The sequence below is a fragment of the Trachurus trachurus genome, assembly GCF_905171665.1.
Source record: "Trachurus trachurus genome assembly, chromosome: 19".
Classification (NCBI taxonomy): Eukaryota; Metazoa; Chordata; class Actinopteri; order Carangiformes; family Carangidae; genus Trachurus; species Trachurus trachurus.
Window position 1 is genome coordinate 11,572,537 of NC_139913.1, and position 21,273 is coordinate 11,593,809.

Below are 21,273 nucleotides of genomic sequence, written 5' to 3' on the forward strand. Positions count from 1 at the left end.
GAGTTGTCCATCAAAACTGAAAAAAAGTAAAACTTAACAGCTCCGACCCCCCTCCTTTAGCCTGAGTGGAGCGCTGGACTGATTTGACCCGGGGAGACAAGTTAGATCACTCATTCCTCCTCTCTCCCCCTTTTCCTTCAACCCCCTGCCAAGACACACGCCACATGGAGCATAAATCTTTCCCCGTCCTTTTCAAATAATGGGTTTCCATGGTGAACAAAGACGTTTCCTTCAAAGCTTGTATCCGACTATAATTGCATTTGTAAGCCGCAGCACTTGCACACAAGGCTTACATGGCTGTGAGGGATTCGGCATCAATAGAGCGAGTGAGGCTTTTTTCCTCATGACGCTTTACAGGAGTTTAAATGAAACACACGTGTGTAAGTGTGTGTGTGTGTGTACTGTACACAACTTTTTTTTCTTCTTTTTTTTTTTGTCAGGCCTGATTGTGAGATTAAAGTCGTCTGGATTTCGACATCACATCACATCATTCCTTTGGGAATAATTTAAGGATGCCAAATAATATCTCAGCTCCATCCATTGATTTGACATTTACCTCAACAGTGGCTCCACAGTTTTAAACCACACCTCCTGTCGCTGATGATGCAAACCAGCCTCTACTTTTTTTTTTTCCATGCTGACGGAAACATAGGTTAAGCAACACTCTATAAGGGTGGCGGGCGGCCAAGAGGCGTTGCGAAAGCGACCATGCAGCAGCAGCAGTGGTGGTGGTGGTGGTGGACATCCAGCAGAGCGAACAAGGAGGAGGACACAGGACAAGGGAGGGATGAGGATGTTCAGATGGCCGCAGAGGCAGGAACTGGGGGGGCGTATGGAGGATATGTGCTCTTGTAATTCACCCTCAGACCCTCCTGTGGGGAAGGAGACTTTGAAGGGGGGGCGGGGAGGGAGGGAGGAGAATTTCTTGGAAATTCTGTAGGAGTTTGTGCTGGCAAACAGATGTTGTGCCGAGTCGACTATCGCAGGAGAACAAGCTGACAGCTTACAGCGACAGCATTCACAGCTCCCTAAAAGCCAGAAAAGCGCCCCTTCAGGTGAGGTAATTACCCAAGAGGCCCTGCTGCAAAAAAGGGCAGAGACAGACGGAGGCTTTGAGGTGTGGGGATGGCGGATGGCGCCATGTGAATGTCAGAACAATACCAGAACCGGGCCCTGAGGAGGGGAGGGGGCAGTTTTTATGAGGTAGCTGAGCTTGTGCTTTTTTTTTTTTTTGACTTATTCTGCGCCAGAGGACTGTAAGAATTTTTCAGTGCGCTGCTGAAACAGTAAACAATGCTCGGCCTCTTCACGTAGGGACCGGAGAGGAGGGGTGGGGAGAGGAGGGGTGGCGGGGCTATTTACCTGGGGCGTTGTGGAAAGACTGTGAGCGTATTAGAGGTCGCCCAGATGAAGTAATGTCTGCACTGAAGACGTCTCCATTTGGGCACGGGGGAGAGCCACGTACCCCTGCGCCCGGGTTAGCCACACTGAAGTCTGAGACAAGACACACACATCATGCATGAGTAGATGCCCGTGCACATACATCTGCAAACATGCAAAGGCAACAAGCATGCATAGTAAAACAAATAATGCAGCACACAGATGCAAGTCAGTCTGGGCATGCTGTGCAAAAGACAGTCTTTATGCAGTTCAGCTAAGTTAAGACGTTAATGACATGAATTTCTTAATCAAAGCACCTTAGGCGTTCATTCACTTTTAGATTCATATCCATCCTCAATCTCTTAATTATCCCACTAATGGGTGAAATAGGTCAATCAGACCAGACATGATGGAGCTTACCGGGCAGAGAAGAGGACGAGTGTGTTCGGGGCAGGGTGTGACTGTGCAGGTTCGGCTGTAAAAAAAAAAAAAAAAAAAAAAGCACAGAGGTTAAAAGTCAGTCTCCACCTCTATTCATTATTGACAAATATATAAAATGTTCTTTTATAGCTTGTTAGAAGCTGGACTGGAGTGTACTGTATTCATATAAATGTGGCACTGCTTCAGTATTTAAACTGGGCTTTTCAATTCACCCATTCACTCACAACTTGGAGTTCGCTATCTTGCCCGAGGACACTGGATCAAACCACCGACACAAGTCATAATGATTAATAATTTCAGTCTGTTTTGGCTTCCGAGAATCGGTTTTCTGCTTCAAAAGATTTGTCGTCTCTCTTTAGCCAAAGCTGAACTGCCCATGTGGTGTCTGTTGGGTAATTCTGTCAGACTAGACAATGCTCCTCCAAAAACCACACTAGATATTATGCAGCTGTTTCGACAGGCTGATTGGTAAAACCTCATCCATGTAATGAATCTTTTAAGCGAGACATTAAAGCGCCGGATGTTTCAGACGTCAGGTGACATCGGGAACACACCATAACGACCGTATACAATAATAATATATCACTTGTAAGTGTAGCACAACATGCATTAAAGTGGACTTCTCTCCTCTGGTAGTGCTAACACGGCCGTAAAGATTTTATTGTGAAGTTGTGAAGAGCTGTTTCCACAATAAATACCGTGTTATTAACCACTTAATATAACTAACTATTATTGCTTCGCTGTGTATTTATACAAGGTTGTTTTATGGAAAAGTCTTATCGGGATAACTGGCCCGCTCGAATCGAGGCACGTAAACAGGATTTTTCTCAGCTGAGCTTTTCTATCAGAGGCTCTAGGATCGGCAGTGAAGGTCTCTTTCTCTTACTGTTGGTCTCTCCCACCGTTTCTTTGAGTCTTTTGGTCCAGACTCAAATATCTCAACAACTATTAGATGGATTGACGTGAAATTGTTTGGTTCCCAGAGGATAAACCCTAATAGCCGCTGTGATCCTCCGACTTCAATCTGGCATCTCCAGGACAGGACGAGACTTATCCTGGTAAAACATCCTCTCATCCATGGATTGAAAAGGGAGGAACAAAATAACATTCAGATGTTTTTGGCGATGAAGTTAAATGATTAAAACTTTACCTCAACTTCTCATCTAATCTTTATCCCTCCAATAATTGGAAAACTAATTCATTTGCGACTAATTATCAAACCTGGCGAACATCAGCGTGTTACCATTGTTATTGTTTTGCTTAGCGCTGTGTGTGCATTGCTTCGTTTCCAGGGATTCAACCACCATGTGTACACAGTGTCTCTTCCCAGTGATCTCAGAATAGCAGCCTATACCTGAGGAGCACAGCACGGCCCGGACAGAGATAGACCGATCGATGAGTCTCTGGGCTTGTGGGTTTTATTCCTGACTTAACTGGCTCAGTCTGGTTGGTTTTTTTTTTGGTTTTGTTTTGTTTTTTTCGGCAGGACTGTGCCGGCAAAAAGAGAGGGGAGGGGGAGGATGGAAGTGGTCCATGCAGTGTTTTTAATCAAGTGCTGGAGTTGATCCAGGAGAGATTTGTCCACCGAGTGGTTCGGGGTAATTACGCAGCCAGAGGGGGGCGGAAACGTGGTGAACAAGGTAGATAGTTTAAAGGTGGAGGTTGGTTCTTCTACATGAAACAGCAGCACATTGTTCTAGTTCCTCCTCCTCCTCCTCCTCCTCCTTCTCCTCATCATGATTTACAAATATGGGAGATTACTTTCACTCGAGGGCACAAGCAGATTTGTCCTGGAACATGTACTGGAAGAACATACTACACGTTTTTCCCCCCCTCGCCTCAGCAGCAGACAAACAGTATCTGATGATTAGGCATTAGGTCATATCATGTACAGGAAAAGCACTGCCCCTCTTTTTTTTCTCTTTTTTTTATTCTTGGAAGTCTTCATTTCACAGCTTCACAGAGACTTGATTCAGAAAGGCTCAATAAATCCAAACACAAATGATTTTACCCGTTCATTGTTGGGCAGATATGCTGGAAAGTTCATTATGGTGTAAGAACTGGAAAAGGCTCGCTGGTTGTGGGAACAAATAAATGAGAAAAAAAAAGAAAAGAAGCATGGGGTGTGTTTCCACAAATCACAGGTTATTTTTTTATGACACTGGTGCTTTTAGTAACATTATGTACCGAATGAAAGCACTACGTCCTCTTTTAGGTGGCTTTTAGGACACTTAACCTTCCATCGTGAAGGGCGAGTCTCAGGAGGGACAGCGAGGGAAGCACTCAAGGTTTTTTGTTTTTTTAACTCTGCAGCTCCATTTGCACTAGATTTATGACTCTGCCTTATGTAAGCACAGCTAGACACACTATAGCTGAGGTAATTTACGACAATCAGACAGTAAAAAAAGACGCTTTCAGTCACCGTCTGTGCTTTGTTTCTCAGCTAACAACAATACAGCGGTGTGGAGGATGTAGTTGTAGTTGGAGTTGGAGTTGGAGTTGGAGTTGGAGTGGAGCAGGTGTTGTGGTGCGGCTGACCTGTGAGGAAGACAACGAGTTGACCCCGCTGTGGAAAGCAGGCTGGGTGAGTCGGTGCAGGCTGCTGTGGACCGGCTGCTCTTTGGCCATCAGAGCCTCGGCCCGTTTGATGATGTCGCCCATGCGGTGGATGAAGCCCTCCTTCTCCGACGGCAGGATGAACTCGTTGTGCACCTGCAGGACACAGAGGATGACAAAACACAACACAGGAGACATTATTTAATAGTTATATTTACAATATCACAATCTGAAGATGCTCGTTAAGAGTAAAATCTAAGTAAAAGTAGAAAGGTTTCTAGATAGATAGATAGATAGATAGATAGATAGATAGATAGATAGATAGATAGATAGATAGATAGATAGATAGATAGATAGATAGATAGATAGATAGATAGATAGATAATAGTGCATAGAGAGTATTAGAAGTTCGCCATTGTGTTCTTTTATATAAAAGCTGCAAAGTTACTAATACAAAAGCTGTAAATTAAGCACATTGCAATATAAGTAGGCTAGCAGAAAATGGTAAATAAAAGTACTTTAAAGCTGTACTCAGACACAGTAGTTGAGTAAATGTAATTTTCCACCCCTGTAAAAGGAGAATACAGTATGTGCTGCCTCTAAACACACTAGATGTACTTGTTTGTCTATTTGTGTGCTTGTCTCACTCAACCACCACCACCACCACCACCGCCACCTCACTTCAGCCAATAATTATTCATTGCACATAAATAATTTCATATAAATCCAGAGTTGAGCAGAGAGGAGAGGTTTTGAGTTTTGCATATTCATTTGCAGTCGCTGTGAATTGTGGGTCGGGGCGTGGTGACACTTTCCTGTCAGCATGGCATAATTCACCTCATTTAAGAGAGAACCACAGGGGCTGTTGTGATGCCAAGCAACCCCCCCCACCCCCTCCCCACCCCCCGCTGTGCCAGGACGGGGTAAACAAAAGCGCACAGTGTTTTAAGAGTCGGGGAAAACAGTACATTCAGTGAACACACACACACACACACACAAAAAAAAATGCTGGTGAACACGTTGCCTCATCACGCCTTCAACACACACACACAGGCATGTTGTATGTACACTCCACACCTCTGTTCACTCCTGCCTCTAATGAAGCTTAAAGACAATAACATTGGGAGGAGGGGGGGATGGGGTGGTGGTGGTGGGGGCTGTTCACCTGCGTCACTCACTTCTCACTAAGTCAGATACAATATCAGCCAGAGTTTGCATCAACAAACAAAAAAAACATTGTTAACAAGAGGCAGGATAAATCATGTGTACGTTCAGATACAGGAAGCTGCTGCCAGACTTATCAGCTGACTGAGTGACTGCACTTCTTCATTGTTAAGCCCTTTAACATCCCCGCCGTCAATTTATTTTATTTCATCATATCATGATTTTGCTTGTTTGTTTACTTGTTATTTTTATGATATGTTTCATCATCTTTTCTAATTTTTTAAATAGTGTATACTATTGGAGTTGATATTAAGCCAATGCAATTATAACAACAGGAAGGGGCAGGGACCATACGTTTTTCTTCATCCTGCTCCTTTTCATTTATGGTGACTATGTGTACTGTACATTATGTAAATATGTGCAACCATGTGAAGTATGTAAACCATGAATGGAATAATATATATTCTGTATCAGCTTCCTTCAGCTCTTTGGGATCTCCTGTGTGATGATGTGTAATATGAAATAAAGTGATTAACCCAATGGTGAATCTGTAAGAATCACCATCGCTGCCATCTTCTGCTTCGTTTAAAGTTAAACGTGTGATGTTTGGGAGTCTGAGAAACGCTGTATTTCTGCTCTTTAAAATGAAATGTTTAAATACTAATCAATAGAATAGAAACTTCAACGTTTGCTCAGGCTTTCTGCTGCTCCAGTGCTTCTACAATGAGGTATTGTATGAATACATCCTGTCACTGTCCCTTGTGACAAACAAAGGTTATGTAGGTTCATCTGGGATGTACAAGGGGTTCAAACTTCTGTCATCTCAACAATACTTTGATTCTCCGTTGCACCCAAGTTGGGGGATAAATCAAGTCTAGATTGACAATGTGCATCCGAAACCTGAGTCTAATCTTAGATTATACTGTATCAGAATTGTATCTAAAAACAAACAAAAAGGTCATTATAGCTTGATCTTTACCTGGTCTAAAGCCAAAGGAATAAATAACAGGGAACAAAGACCTCTCTATTCTTTCAACCCGACTCAAGTGTTTTATTATCGACCCTCTGATTAGGAGCTGTTGATCACCGCTTGGCCCCGGTGGGCGACTCAGCACTTGTTAGTGACGCACCATGACAGCAGCGATATCGTCAGGGTTATCTCCGTCCAGGTCAAACTTGAAGGTCACCATCTTGTCATTGTGCGTCTGCAGCTGACACTCCACCACGCGGTCCACTTTATCAGAGAGCTGCAGAGAGAGAGAGGGAGGGAGGGAGGAGATCACAGGATCAATGGTAGCGACAGGAGTGTGTTTACTCTCTGAGCGTTGTCAAACACGGGAGGAACAATGTGTTTGCTATGTTAACATGTGCGTGTGTGCATGTGTGTGTGAGTTTACTGTAACATGCAAGTCGTGTTTTGTGTGTTTGCACATGTGTATGCACATGTGGGTTGAGCGTGATGTGTTTGCCTCTGTCTGCAGTCCAAACACACCCATTAAAACACCACAGTGTCCTGAGCAGGGCAGAAATGCAACAACACGGCCACTGATAGTGTTACATAATCAAGGCGGAGTCTCACCACATGCAATAAATTAAATTAAATTAAATTAAACTCCCACCATTAATTCAATTTATTAATCCAGCTGACTGATTGATTGATTTGTTTATGTGCATATACAGCTCTGGAAAACATTAAGAGACACATTCAAAAATTATCAGTTTCTCTGGTTTTACTATTCATAGGTGTGTGTTTGAGTAAAATTAACATTTTTGTTTTATTCTATAAACTACTGACAACATGTCTCCCAAATTTGAAATAAAAACATTGTCATTTAAAAGCGTTTATTGGCAGAAAATGGCAAAAAGTTCCAAAAGTTGTTTTCAGACCTCAAATAATGATAATAATGCAAAAGAAAACAAGTTCATTATCAGTTTTAAATAACACAACACTAATTCTTTAATTTAAGAAGAATTCAGAAATCAACATTGGTCAAATAGAGTGGTTTGTTTTTATTAAATATGATTTGGTTCAGGTGATCACCTAATCACTGCCGCATTAAGTAGAGTGAGGTGTGACGTAGAGAAGCCGATTCATTAAGAAAATTAAAGGTCTCTAAATTTTTTCCAGAGCTGTATACAAGTGAACAAACTTATTTTCTATTTTTTAATTTTTTAATTTCTCGTACCCCTGTGATGCGCAGCCTGGAGCGCGCCCTCCTCCTGAACAGCTTTGCAGCGGTCCGTCTTGCAGCCGTCTTCTCGCTCTTCTCTGATAGGCCCTCGTAGCCGTCACTCAAGCCTGACGTCACATCGGAGGCGTAGCTGCGATGACAGATCCCACTGGTTAGAGAATGAGCCACAGAAACTTCCCTTTTTACAGTCAATTAATCATCCACAACATCAGTGTACAGCAAAAGGGAATTGAACATCGATCACGGCCACTTAACTTGGCCTCACACATAATAATAAACAGCACTTCTGAAATGTCAAATAGAGGCTTGATGTGCTACAGTGGCATAAACAGTGGAGTTAAAACAATGCGGGCCTGTTCAGAGTCTATACGAAGCTGGTCTTCGTCCAGAGGAAGCGTCGTCGACTCGCGACCACGTGACCTGTGGTATTTATACAATGAAGGAGGTTTAGGTTTCAGAGAAATGGAAGAACATTCAGGTTTTCTTTCTTTCTTTCTCTTATTTATAAAAAGCTTTGGTTCAGCTAATTGCGTCTCCTGGGTCTTTTTGGATGGCTGTGGTCACAGACTCCCCTCCGTCCACCTCCCCAAACATTTACAGGCCTACTGGTTGGCCAGCGTCCACCAGCGTCTCTATTTAAAAACCTCCACTTCTCGGGTAACATTAGGTCAAAGCAGAGCCCAAAGTCTTCACCTTTAAGTACAGACACATTAGAAATAAATAAATAAATAAATAAAAGTGAGGTGGATCATTTGTTTTTGATGCTAAAAAATGATTCTTGAATTTCTGCTCATTAGTTAATCAAGAGCTTTTCTTATTAAGGAGAATTAAGCGACTCAGGTCTGTGTTTTGGGTCCTAACGTGGAGCGTGCCAAAGCTGTTATGAAACATGACGCTCAGCTAGATTTGACATTTATCTCAATCCACCACGGACAAGACGGATTAAGCGTCCGTCATGGGGGACAAACTACAGACAAATTCACTGTGCAATTTAAAAAAAAAAGTGAACTGACAATTATAAAGTGAATGTTTTTTTAAGGCAAACTGAATTGTTAATAATCAATTCATAAATAAACCGTTAAAACTATGAACTATGAAAACTATAATTAGTTGTAGCTCAGATGAAAATCCCTCAACACACAAACACACACGACACGTCACGCCGAGAATAAAGCCACACGCTTCCCAATATCCCACCAACATGGAAAACAGGGCCCCCGACAAGATCAGAGGCCGAGTCACACAGAAACCTGCGAGGGTCCGCTCTGCCTCGCAGCAATAAAAACACAAGAGGAGCCTGTCGATCGCCTCGAGTTTGTTGTCACAGCCACACAGATGTGGAGGAGGAAGAGGAGGAGGAGGAGGAGAAGGAGAGAATACCGGACATCTCTACCAGATTCACATTGATTTTCAGGTTTCCAGCTTAAATACAGAGGGAACTATTGAACCCTGCTATTCCAACAACAACAACAACAACAACAGAGTGAGTGAGTGAGGATGAGGAGCTTTACCTGTCCACAGGGGAGTTGAAGCCACTCGGGGGTCCTGAGTTTCCATGTTCAAAGTTGGTGGAAACCGCAATACTCTAGAAATAGAAATGAATAGAAGTGGAAAAGGTAAAAAAAACAAAAAAAACATTGAGTAATTAATTAAATTTTCATTTGAAGAAGGAATCCATTACATCAAAGCAGTTTTATCTACTTAAAATAAACTGAACATCAATTTACTCTGTTTGATAATTTGCTTTATCAGTACAAATTGTTTTTTAAGAGTCATGGTCTAGAGACGGAAATATTTTAACTAACAACTACTACTGGAGAGATGGTCATGAAACTTAAGTTCTGATTTTCATGGTCTCCAGAGTATGAAGCTAAATGATTTCACAGATCCTCCAGTTATGGTTTTGAGTTTTTATAAAGCCATGCTTGCAGTTTCGTTCTGCTCTGCATTGATGTTGATGCAGAATGAAAATAAAGATAAATCTTGAGTGATAGATGCTCAATAATTATAGCTGTTAAAATCTATCTGACATTAACATCCTCCTCATGATGAACTGAGTTAAGTTGAACTATAATACTCGTTTCATTGAGCCATAATTTGGTCAAAATATTTTGGTTTCTGACTCTCATTCTGATTCCCATGCTAAATGAGCAAACATTAGCGTGCTGTGACTGTAAAACATCAGCATGTTATCATTTTCAGTGCAGTAAAACAGATCAGATAGACATCATCTTCTTGTTTTCTGTAGAAATAGCATAAAGATTTAAGTAGCTGCACAAAGTTATGTGTGTTTTACACTTAATCAATGAGCAAATCTTCCATTTTTGGTGATGATAGCTGTGAATATTCCATATAGCTCTTGATTCAGGGTGTTTTATTTTATGATATATTTATTTTTATCTACCTGATTGTAAAACGTCCCTGTCCAGCTTCATATTATTTACATAACTCTGCGTCTGCACCATGTAATGTCATAAAGTCCTGAAAGTCCCTGAACGCCCCTCATTTTTTCCACTTCGATAACAAGCTCTTTATTGAGGAGCCGCTCGCTCGCTCACCGAGGGGAAGCGCAGGGCCGGGATGGGGAGGCCGTTCACAGTCGGGGGGTCGGTGTGCGTGGTGGGAGGGGTCGTGTTGAAGCTGCCGGCCTCCAGCGGATCGTGAAGCCCAGAGGAGCTCTGATATCCGTCCGTCTCACAGTCAGCTGTTTCAACAAAAGGGACATAACCCATTATCATGTGACCACACACACACACACACACACACACACACACACAGAGGCATAGGCTACACACGGAAAAACACACACCTAATGACCCCAAACTGAGACATACCACACGCACAAGCACATAAACAATGATGATGACGCCAATGTGGAAAAAACTTTTACATTGTCGGGGAGACACATGGGACTTGTTGGATGCAATGAAACTAGGTCAGACTGAAGTCCTTTAAAAAAGAAAAAAAAAAAACATAGGCCGTTGTTTAAGATTAAAATAAAAAAAGAAATATTCAACAGCTCCAGCGTACAGGGGGAAAAAAAACTGCATGGAATAAGACTAACAGCGAGTGAATAATTCAGTTATCCACGGTATCACATTTCACTGTGTGCCTCTCATGTGCTCTGAGATCTGAACAACTCTCTGTGCTGCACAATTGTACAGTCGAAGCTGTGAAAAACATTTGTCTTCTTCTCCAGAGTCGATAACGACCCCCCCCCCCCCGAAACAAAAGCATCCAACAAGTCGAAGGAAGTGAGAGGTCAAAGGGTTGAACACCGACGGACTCATTTGATGAACATATGACTGGATTCATGAAGGAGGTTCAAGTAGAGACTGGTTTCAGGCAGCAGCGCTGGACTGTGAAACTGAGCGTCGCTAATTAAATCACTGCACAGATGAGATTGATATCAAAGTTATGATTCTTGACGTGGGTATTTAAATTTCATGCTTCTTTCTATTTCCAAGACACCAGAAGGAAAACACACAACATCACTGTTCGCTTCACTACATTTGTCACACAGCTGCTAATTTAAAATTTCCACCTTAAAAATGCCACTGACATGTGAATGCATCAGTAATAATAATATACCTATATAATATTCATGATATAACACAATAAAATCTTTGTTTTATGTGTTCCTATTGTATTGAAAAGAGCTATACAAATAAAATATCATTGTTATTATGTATTCGTAAAGGTCAATTCTGTATAATGATTACTTCTTTAACAGTATATTGATCAGGTTAGGGATTTTAACACTTATTCCACTAGTTTTTATATGTTAAAAATATCTCTCTATCTCTCTATCTCTCTATCTATCTATCTATCTATCTATCTATCTATCTATCTATCTATCTATCTATCTATCTATCTATCTGTCCATCTCCCTCTCTCTGTCTCTTTCTTTCTCTCTTTCATTAATTCTTTCTATCTACCCAGTCTCTCTGTCTTTTTACTTCTTTCTTTCTTTGTATCCCCCCTCTCTGTCTGTCCTTTTCTATCTATCTATCTATCTATCTATCTATCTATCTATCTATCTATCTATCTATCTATCTATCTATCTATCTATCTATCTATCTATCTGTTTTATAGACCGTTCTAAAAACTAACACTGTCACTAATAGTCTAATCATGAGCCCTCTGGTTTTCTTAGTGTTTCATGAGCCTGTAAACGTCTCAGTCCTCGTTCCTGAACTGCACGCATCGTGTCACACCGAGAGCCTGGGGCGTTTTTGCGTTGTGTTATGGGATGTTTCATGAAGTGTGCTCACAGTTAGCGGAGGACAGGCTGTTGTGGCGGATGTGGTGGTGGTGGTGGTGGAAGTGCTGGTCGGCCTCGGGCTCCTCTGGTTCCGCGGGGTAGTTGGAGCCGACACCGGAGTCGGCCGAGCTGGTGACGGGGGACAGGACGGGGGCTGCCGGGGGCGTCGGGGTCGGCGTGGGGGACTCGGCCGCCGTGACGACGACATCCCTGACTTTCAGCGAAGTGATCTGAGGCTCGGGTTCTTCCTCGATGGCTTCCTGCTCCAGCTTCTTCTTCCTCTCCTCCGCCTGCCGCCTCAGCTTCTCTCTCTGCCGCTTGATGGTCGCCACCCTGTCCCGTATGGCCTTGGCCACCAGCTTGAAGTCCGCCTCGCACACGAACCCCAGCACGACCTGCATAACACAACACAACACAACACACACACACAAAAAAAAAGGTCAGGGCACAACAGGGACGGGTGTACAGCATAAGTCACGGTTCACGGTGTGCTGCTGCAGCATGTTGTAGACAATTTACGCAGGTCTGTTGCACTTAATGACCTGACAACGCACGCTTTGACATCAGCAGTTACTGTTTTGATGTGACCAAATGTTTTTTTTTTTGTATTCATTCTGTAAAAATCAACACACATGGACTGAATTCTTCTATTGCTGTCGGCATCTTGCAAAAAAAACCTCTTGTGACACGCACTCGGTCCTGCAGAAGAACGGGAGGGACACTCAGTCTCAACCTGCCTCTCAACACATAGTCAGATTACAGCAGATCGCTCGGACCAGATGTCCCCTGCTGATACCAAATTTGATCTTGATGAAAACTACGACAAAGAGGTAAACAAGTAAGGAATTGTGGCTTGCATTTTCATTAAAAGTGACCTCTGCTGAGGAGGAGGAGGAGGAGGAGGAGGCAGGGGACACAAGGCCCTGTTTCGTAACAAGTAAGAGAAGCCATTATATTATTAAAGACGTGACCCCGGCTGCTTCCTGAGACACGCTCTCACATTTCCAACCCGCTGATGATTAAATGTTGAGCCGTGCCCTTGACACATGCGGCGAAAGGCTTTCTCCTGATGGACGGTAGCACATTTCAGCGTCTTCTGCTGCCGCCGCCATAACACCGCCGTTAAAGAAGCAGCAGCAGCGATGCACAGGTCCATAAGTGAGGCCCAGGGTCAAACGTCAATTAAAGGGCAAATTTTTACATCAGACTCTGTGATAAGATGCACTTTACAACATCTGCACCTTGATAAAACTACCTCTCATTGCTCTTTGTTTAACTAAGCCATGTCTTGTCTTGTTAAAGGGATAGTTCAACATTTTTGGCAAATTGGCCCATTGCCATAATCCCTATAGTTTTAGGAGTAGGTTCGTTACCTTCAATTGTCGGTGGAAACTGAGTTGTTTTTTAAGTAAATTCATGCAAAACTGATGCGCATTCCCGTCGGGGACAGTTTTTTGGCAAGCAGTCTCTGCATTTACCTCGAAAACAACTCTGTCTCGTAACGTTGCATTATTATCTCATAGTGTGGTGAATGTGCAGGTCACAACTTGTCCACCAGAGTGTTTTGGAGTTGTTGCATTGTGTATTTGATGAGTTTCATGAGGGAAACTAAGAAATCCCATTAGCCTCTGTAGCATAGCTCTGAGCAGCTCGCCGCTCTGCTCCGCAGTTCTAAAAACAGCTTGCACCGACAATTAAAGGTAACGAACCTACTGCTAAGACTATAGGGATTAATGCAATGGGCCAATTTGCCAAAATGTTGAACTATCCCTTTAATATTCGTATTGTTTGAATGTACTGTCACTTTGCAGCACAGCCTGTCCTTGTGGTTGTTGTTTTAACTTTTTTGGTTGTTTTTTATATTCTTTTTAAAATCCTTTTAAATGCACCTTGAGTCTGCACTAAACAACATTTCGTTTCACTACCCACTAGGCATGTAGTTGAGATGATGTCAGCATGTAACATTATTAACATCCAGAAACTGTATATCTCACCTAATCTGAGTATTATGGCAACAGAAAATGAGGTATAAACTCTAATTGGTGCTTCATTAGGAGGCTGTACTATGTATTATAAAGTCAACCGTCCTCCAGAGGAGCTGTTAGAAAGATATCATCGTAAATCAATACCAGGATGTGCGGAGAAAACATGTCGACTCTATCTGTTGATCTGGAATCAATTATTCAATTTCCTCACTAATGGCCGCCACAAACTGGGCCACTAAAGCACTAAAGGTTGACCTAATGACAGGAGCGAGTGTCCAGTGTGTGTGTGTGTGTGTGTGTGTGTGTGTGTGTGTGTGTGTGTGTGTGTGTGTGTGTGTGTGTGTGTGTGTGTGTGTGTGTGTGTGTGTGTCCGCCACTCACCATCTCCTGAGCCACCTCCTCTGGCACGTCTTTGTAGAGCTCGAACAGGAACTCGATGGCGTTGTTGTCCTTGTACTTCCCGTGCAGCTTCTTGGTGTCGTCCATGCGCAGCCACAGCTTCAGGCCCGACTTCACCGTGTCGTCCTCCTCGGCCAGCTCCACGTGCACGCCGTTGTTCTCCTGGAAGAAGGGGTGCTCCAGGAGGTCCTGAATGGTGTACCTGCAGGCGAGGAGTTTAATGTTTTAGACACTTTCAGACACAACAGATTAAATGATAAGAACAGGACGTGTTCAACGAAAACATGTTAAACACACGATGCAATGACTAAGTTTATCTATAACACAGGGGGAAAAAAGTCCAAAATAAATCAAATACAACCTTACAGAAAACATATGAAGTTCTAGTTTTACTGTGAAATTCCTGTTTTTCAAAATAAGAGCCTTACATGTTTTTGAAAGCCTAATCTTTTCCAAAAACCTCCAGCCTGAATAGGTCTGTGTTTATGTTCCATGATAATCCCTGTTTGTCCAACTTTTTCTTGACGTCATGTTATGCTACAACTACAAATAAGAGATAAAAGCATTTTAATAACCGTTACACTAAAAAAATTGGACTGAATTGCAGAATGAACAGTTTTTGGTTCTTTTTTTTCCTTATGTAATGTTTTTTAATCCTGTTCCATCTCTGATTAGACACATTTTCTGCTGCTAAGTGTGAAAATTGAATGATGTGCTGGAAAAATACAGATATAAACAGGAAACTAGAAAGATCCTGATAGTTTATTACAATGAAAAAGAACAGGAAACATTTCATGAGAAGGAAAACATACAACATTTATGCAGTTTGTTATTTTATTCATGTTGATCACATGATGCGTGTTTTTTTTAACTTGTACCTTTCATCTTTGTTCATACGAATACAGCCCTCGATGATCTCCTTCAGCTCTGGGACTTTGACTTTGTAGAAGCTGTCAGGTTTGATTCCCTGTGAGAACAATGAGAGGAGACGGTTTCATCATCTGCGGCTTCACAGCGGATCAAACGGTACCAGAGGTGTCTGGTTTTAAGCAGAATAACTGATCAGGGAGCAACAACAAGCGGTGCAGTTACTGTATCCCATCAGAAACAGCCACTCCCAGCCTGCACCTCGCTGCTGCTGCTGCTGCTGCTGCTGCTGCTGCTGCTGCTGCTGCTAACGTACGACTTGTGCGACATCTGCCACGAGCCAGCATGACATTCTGCTGTGCAGTCGTGTCAACACCACGGGGGGAAAACAAAACCGAGAGTTCATGAAAATGGAAAAACCCCACAATGCTCAGAGAATATGCTACTCATTATACTCTTACATGACACTGGGGGAAGTGTCTTTTTTTTTTTTTTTTACTAATGGCATCTTGAGAATGAACATACAGTAGATCACAGTGGAGCTCCCATCCCTGTAAAAACATTGATAAGACAGATCCAAGGTCAGGACGATGTTTGGCCTGCAGATGCAGATACTCACTCAAAACACCCAAATAACCAGAACTAGAGGCAACGTGCTGAGTGATCCATTTTGTTATCGTGTTAAAGGAACTAATCGGACGCTTATTTCTTTTATTTTGTTATGACCACAGTTCATTTTCTCAAGATATTCACGCTTCATGTTTGAATTAGAAAACAGGACAGAGTGGAGAGGAGGACACGGTTTGTTTTGGGTGTGTGCAACTTTTGTTATTGAGTTTACAGCACGATTACTCGCTGCGTTATATAACACACTGACCCTCTATACCTTACTTAACACCCACATGTGACTGCCTCTGGTGGATGCAAACACAAAAACCTAAGGGGCCTACAATCAGAAAACGCTTTCCCCTACAGGTGAAATGTGATTTTAAAGATCTGAAGCCGAGCGACAGAGGATTCTTTGTTTTTTCCAAACACTTCGAGACTCAGTGTCCTCGCAGGCACCTTCAGAATAAATCAGTTTCCCCCTCGGTCGAAAATCTAATTTGCAGCTCTGCACCTTTCCTGAGGTCACGATAAGATCTTGAGAAATATGCCGGCCAGTCGGCTGCCTGCCTGCCTGCCTTATTGACTCCGTTTCATGAATCACAAAACAATTATCTTGCACAAATATACGTACGAGGGGAAACATGGTAATAGCTCACAAGGAAAATGTGGTTTTTAAATGACGTAGATTTCAACCCAAAAGTATGAGGACATGCCAAACATGTACATATAGGAGGAATACAGTGTAAAGTGTTAAAGTTACCTCTTTTTGCCTTGCTAAAAACAATAAACAAACAATAATCATTATTATAGGCTAGTTATCATTAGAATGATTCAGGTGAAAAGTCCAGGTGTCCACATACTTTTGGCCATGTAGATGCAAATAAAAGGCATTTATTTATCAGTCTATTTATTAGATGTGAAACTAATACACTGAACAAAGCATTAAAAAGCCTATGGTAAGTTTCCAAGGACCTGTCAACATGTGTGTATATGTTCTACCTTTCAGCGTCGCGGTCAGTCATGTGAAGTGAAAAAAAGTTACGTAAGCTTTTATGGGCTGGTGGTTAATGTAGCTGCCATGGTAATAAAACTGACCCATGTTTGTCTGCGCTGCACATAAATGTAAAACAAACAAATTGTCAAAAAAAAGCACAGTTAATATGGTTTTTATTGAATTTTTTTTTCTTTCTTTTTTTTTTTCTCCAGACTTCTCCGCACATGGAACATTATTATATTGTGTGTGTGCTGTTTGTGCAGGAGCCAGACCCACTCTGACTCGCTGTTGGCATTGTCGCCTTCTCGCTTTTCCAACCCTCCCCATCAGACACTGTTTGCTTTGCATATGCGACGACACGCGAGAAAGAAAACTGCCGTCTTTGTGGAGCAGCGAGCAGCGAGCAAAAGGAGAGTGAGACACATTTTCCAAAACATATAATTCCACTGTCGCCCGCTCTCTTGCCCACCATGGCATCATCGCTGCACTTGGCACTAGCCTGCACCAGCGGCAGCTACGGCAGCCTGAAGCCACCGCTGCTGCTGTAATGCTGCTGCTGCGCTCTTAAAAAACTCACATAATGTGCTTCTGGGCTATTTTGTTCCACTAAGAAGTAATCCCACGTGTCTTTTTCCTTTTTCTACTTTCTGATATAGCCTGAATCCATTCTGCAGTTTACATTTTGTTCTTCTGCAAGTGGTTTTCAGAGCCATCGTCATCTTTAGTCGGTTATCTTACCATGCAAGAGACCGATTTAGTTTCCAAAAAACATCTGTTGTTTCTTAAAACAAGAGTCTAGAACAGAAATTCTGCAAATTCCATCACTAATAGGTCACTTTTGTTTTTAAAGGAATAGTTCAATATTTTGGCAAATTTGTTCCATTACCATAATCCCTACAGTTTTAGGAGTAGTTTCATTATTTTTGGTGCAAACTATTTTTAGAACGGCGGAGCAGAGCCGCGAGCTACTCAGAGCTACGCTACAGAGGCTCATGGAATTTCTTGGTTTCCCTCATCAAATACACAATCCAACAACGTTACGAGACAGAGTTGTTTTAGAGGTAAATTCATGCAAAACCACTGATGCGCATTACCGTCGGAGGCAGTTTTCCAGCAAGCAGTCTCTGCATTTGCCCTCGAAAACAACTCTGTCTCGTAACGTTCAGTCATTATCTCATAGCGTGGTGAATGTGCAGATCACAACTTGTCCACCAGAGCGTTTTGGAGTTGTTGGATTGTGTATTTGATGAGTTTGATGAGAGAAACAAAGAAATCCCATGAGCCTCCGTAGCGTAGCTCTGAGCAGCTCACGGCTCTGCTCCGCCGTTCTAAAAATAGCTTGCACCGACAATTAAAGGTAACGAACCTACTCCTAAAACTATAGGGATTATTGGCAACATTTGCCAAAAATGTTGAACTATCCCTTTAAAATCAAACATCTTTTCGTAGAGAAGAGAGTGTCCCACAGTGAATACGACGATAGCCAGGGCCAGTTAGGCAACATATACCTCGTCCTGCGTCATGATTGTGGGCTGCTAACAGTAAAAAAAACATTAAAAGCGCTCAGATGATGGTGTGGCTCTGCACCCTGAGCTTGTAATGAGTAATTCTGAGCCTTTAATAGACAAAAACGAGGCTTTCATTCGACATGGGCCTCCCTACTTATTTCTGAGGATGCAGGATATCCAGACGTATACACAAGAAGAAATCCTGGTTCCTCTCTGTCTAATTCCAGTGAACGAAAGCCAACACACGTGTGGACAATTACGTTAAATACAGGTTAAAGAGTTGGTCTCTCCCTCTCCCTCCCTTTACTCACACTGGTGACTTTGCGGTAGATCTGGGCGGCGTTTTGGCACTCGGAGTACGGGTACTCGGAGGTGGCCATCTCCAGGATGCACATCCCAAAGGCGTAGACGTCCACGGCTTCGTCGTACTTCTCCTCGTACATCTCCGGAGCCATGAACTCTGGTGTTCCTGTGAAGAGGTGACAGATACGTTCATCCATTAATTACAGCTCAACCACCGAAGAACGACCAAGTTCCCAGTTTACATTTAAATCTTCATTGAACCTTTAATGCTGAGAAGAACTTTCCTTTATCTCTCACTATGAAAAGTTACAGAAAAATGAACTTTTTTTTTTTCTAAAAATGCACCTCATGTGGTGAAAATTACCCAAACTCCACAGAACAGATGGCAGGATATAAAACTGAACCTGTGATAAGTGATATTTTACTCAAATGGTGATAGAAACAAAGAGCTGTAAACACCTCAACACTGACATATTATCACCTTATAAAGTCGCTATTGTGAACAGACACAGAGCAACATTCGGGATTCATTTGGTGTTTTCTTTGACCTCCATACGGATGCAACTCAAACTATAAATCTGGGTGAAGTGAAACTGAAACAATGTTGAATGTAACTGGAGCGTCCGTTGTATTTCTTAGAGTAGAGGGGCTTGAAAACTATTGTTCCTCCATTGGGACGAAAGATAAAAAGGCTTAAATATGATAATAACAGCTACATACATTTGGTGCCATATGTGGAAAACCAAAATAACATCAATTAACATTACAAATATTTTCTGGTAATGCGTTAATATGCAAATTCTTACACAAATTAGAATAAATAATAAGTGTTTTTAATGTAAATATGTTTCTTTATTGATGTTGAAAAATCATAATAAACTGATAAAAGGTGTCTGATTAAAAACAAAACTGGTCAATTGATCAAAAAAGAAACAAGAAACAAGAACTCAAGTATCACAATAATCAAGTATCAACAGGTACTGTATTCATATAGCCTCTGAGGACTGACACTCCCTGCGTGAGTTTGATGGGAAGGGCAAGTTCCCACTAAAAATTTAAAAGCCACAAAAAAACAAAACAGGCCACCATGAGCGGCTTCTTTGGAAAGAAGAGAAGATACAAGCAGAAGGATCTGGAAGCTTCTGGAGCAGAAGCCTTTAACAGTTGCAAACAAAGGCTTCGTTTCATCGCAGCTCCTTTAACGTTTCATGACCGGTGGCATTTTGCATGTTTTTGGCCGATTTCCAGTGAAGATATTAGATAAGCTGTAAACTGTCTCTTCTGAACACTGTTTCTTTTTAGCTGTGTATTTGTGTACATTATCTTTTAGCAGAGTAAACACTGACTCACACACACACCAAATAAATTTACACTCACCAATGACACTTTTAGCGAAAGAGGCACTTTTGAGGGTGGCCAGGCCCAGGTCTCCGATCTTGACGGAGCCGGTGGGGCCGGTGATGAAGATGTTGTCACACTTGAGGTCCCGGTGGATGATGGGAGGGGTGCGCGTGTGCAGGAAGTGAAGCCCCTTGAGGATCTGACGGCTCCAGCGCTGCAGCAGCTTCAGCTTCATCTCCTTGAACCTCTTCAAGTACCTGAAACAAAAAAAAAAGGTCAGACTAAACACAGCAACAATACAGGAGGAAGCTTTTCAGTGTCACAGAATAATTCATCTTTTATTTTGACAGCTCACAGGAAGTTTGAAGTTGAGATAGTTTCCTGAATTTGCTCTGCACCTTTTATCAGACCTTTAAAATCAAAAGACAGGCTGTCAAACACGACACTAATGTTGTGTTTGTATAAAAGACAAGGCCGGTTTTATTTGGAAAGAGGATATCCGCCATTTGAGAAATGTTATTACAAAAGTAAGAACTGCTTTTTTAAACACTTATTAAAGGACTGTGGGTGGTTTTTTTGATTTGATGCAGGAGGTACCGGACTCACGTTTTGAGCGTCCCCGACGTCATGAGCTCCGTCACCAGGATGATGCACTTGTGGCCCTTCACCGTCGACTTCCAGGAGTCGTGGAAGCGGACGATGTTCGGGTGCTGGAGGCCCTTCAGCATCTCCACCTCCTCGCTGAACCGCTGGCGCTCCGCCTTGGTCAGCTTACGAGTCTGGGAAACAAACAACACGTTAACATGAATACAAAATATTCAACATTTATCGAATCGGAATCGGGAGGGAGGTTATCAATTAAGAGGGGAACATAAACTCAAAACCTTAAATATACCAACAACTCTGAAAAGTTTCTGTATATCTATGCTATGTAACAATCTAAGTGAGGAACGGCAAAGTCCAAATATCAACCAGTTTGTATATGTATGTAGCTATATGTTTGTGTATACATATGTGTGCATGTATATTTTTCAATTTCATTTCTATATTATGTTGTGCAAAGCATTTTTTTTAGTAACAATTGTGAAGCCTTGTACTATTTGCATATTCAGAATAAACAGTAAACAAACAAACGTGGACTCTGAAGAGCTGCTTTAAATCCTTATGGCATTTTTAACATGAAGCTCACTGTCACTGGGCTTTATGGTCTTTATTTTTCATATTTTTCATACGCAAGTGATAATTAGTTGACAGTATTTAAACGTCAAGC

At 42.1% G+C, this 21,273-nt stretch overlaps 1 protein-coding gene across 5 annotated transcripts in view; it reads right to left on the bottom strand.

Annotated features, from left to right (window-relative positions):
• wnk4a (WNK lysine deficient protein kinase 4a) overlaps positions 1-21,273 on the bottom strand; it is a 51,807-nt gene that overhangs the window by 8,797 nt on the left and 21,737 nt on the right. For 2 of the 5 annotated variants that reach the window (XM_083994947.1, XM_083994946.1), the window contains exons 3-15: positions 20,610-20,782; positions 20,040-20,260; positions 18,671-18,828; positions 15,260-15,348; positions 14,364-14,583; positions 12,008-12,392; positions 10,292-10,437; positions 9,245-9,318; positions 7,728-7,881; positions 6,672-6,788; positions 4,360-4,533; positions 1,801-1,855; positions 1,363-1,494 (exon numbers count right to left, since the gene is read on the bottom strand). In XM_083994947.1, the coding sequence (XP_083851073.1) occupies positions 1,363-1,494; positions 1,801-1,855; positions 4,360-4,533; positions 6,672-6,788; positions 7,728-7,881; positions 9,245-9,318; positions 10,292-10,437; positions 12,008-12,392; positions 14,364-14,583; positions 15,260-15,348; positions 18,671-18,828; positions 20,040-20,260; positions 20,610-20,782 (2,098 nt within the window). The remainder of the gene's footprint in view (positions 1-1,362; positions 1,495-1,800; positions 1,856-4,359; positions 4,534-6,671; positions 6,789-7,727; positions 7,882-9,244; positions 9,319-10,291; positions 10,438-12,007; positions 12,393-14,363; positions 14,584-15,259; positions 15,349-18,670; positions 18,829-20,039; positions 20,261-20,609; positions 20,783-21,273) is intronic. The other 3 variants (XM_083994948.1, XM_083994949.1, XM_083994950.1) reach the window with 3 other exon arrangements.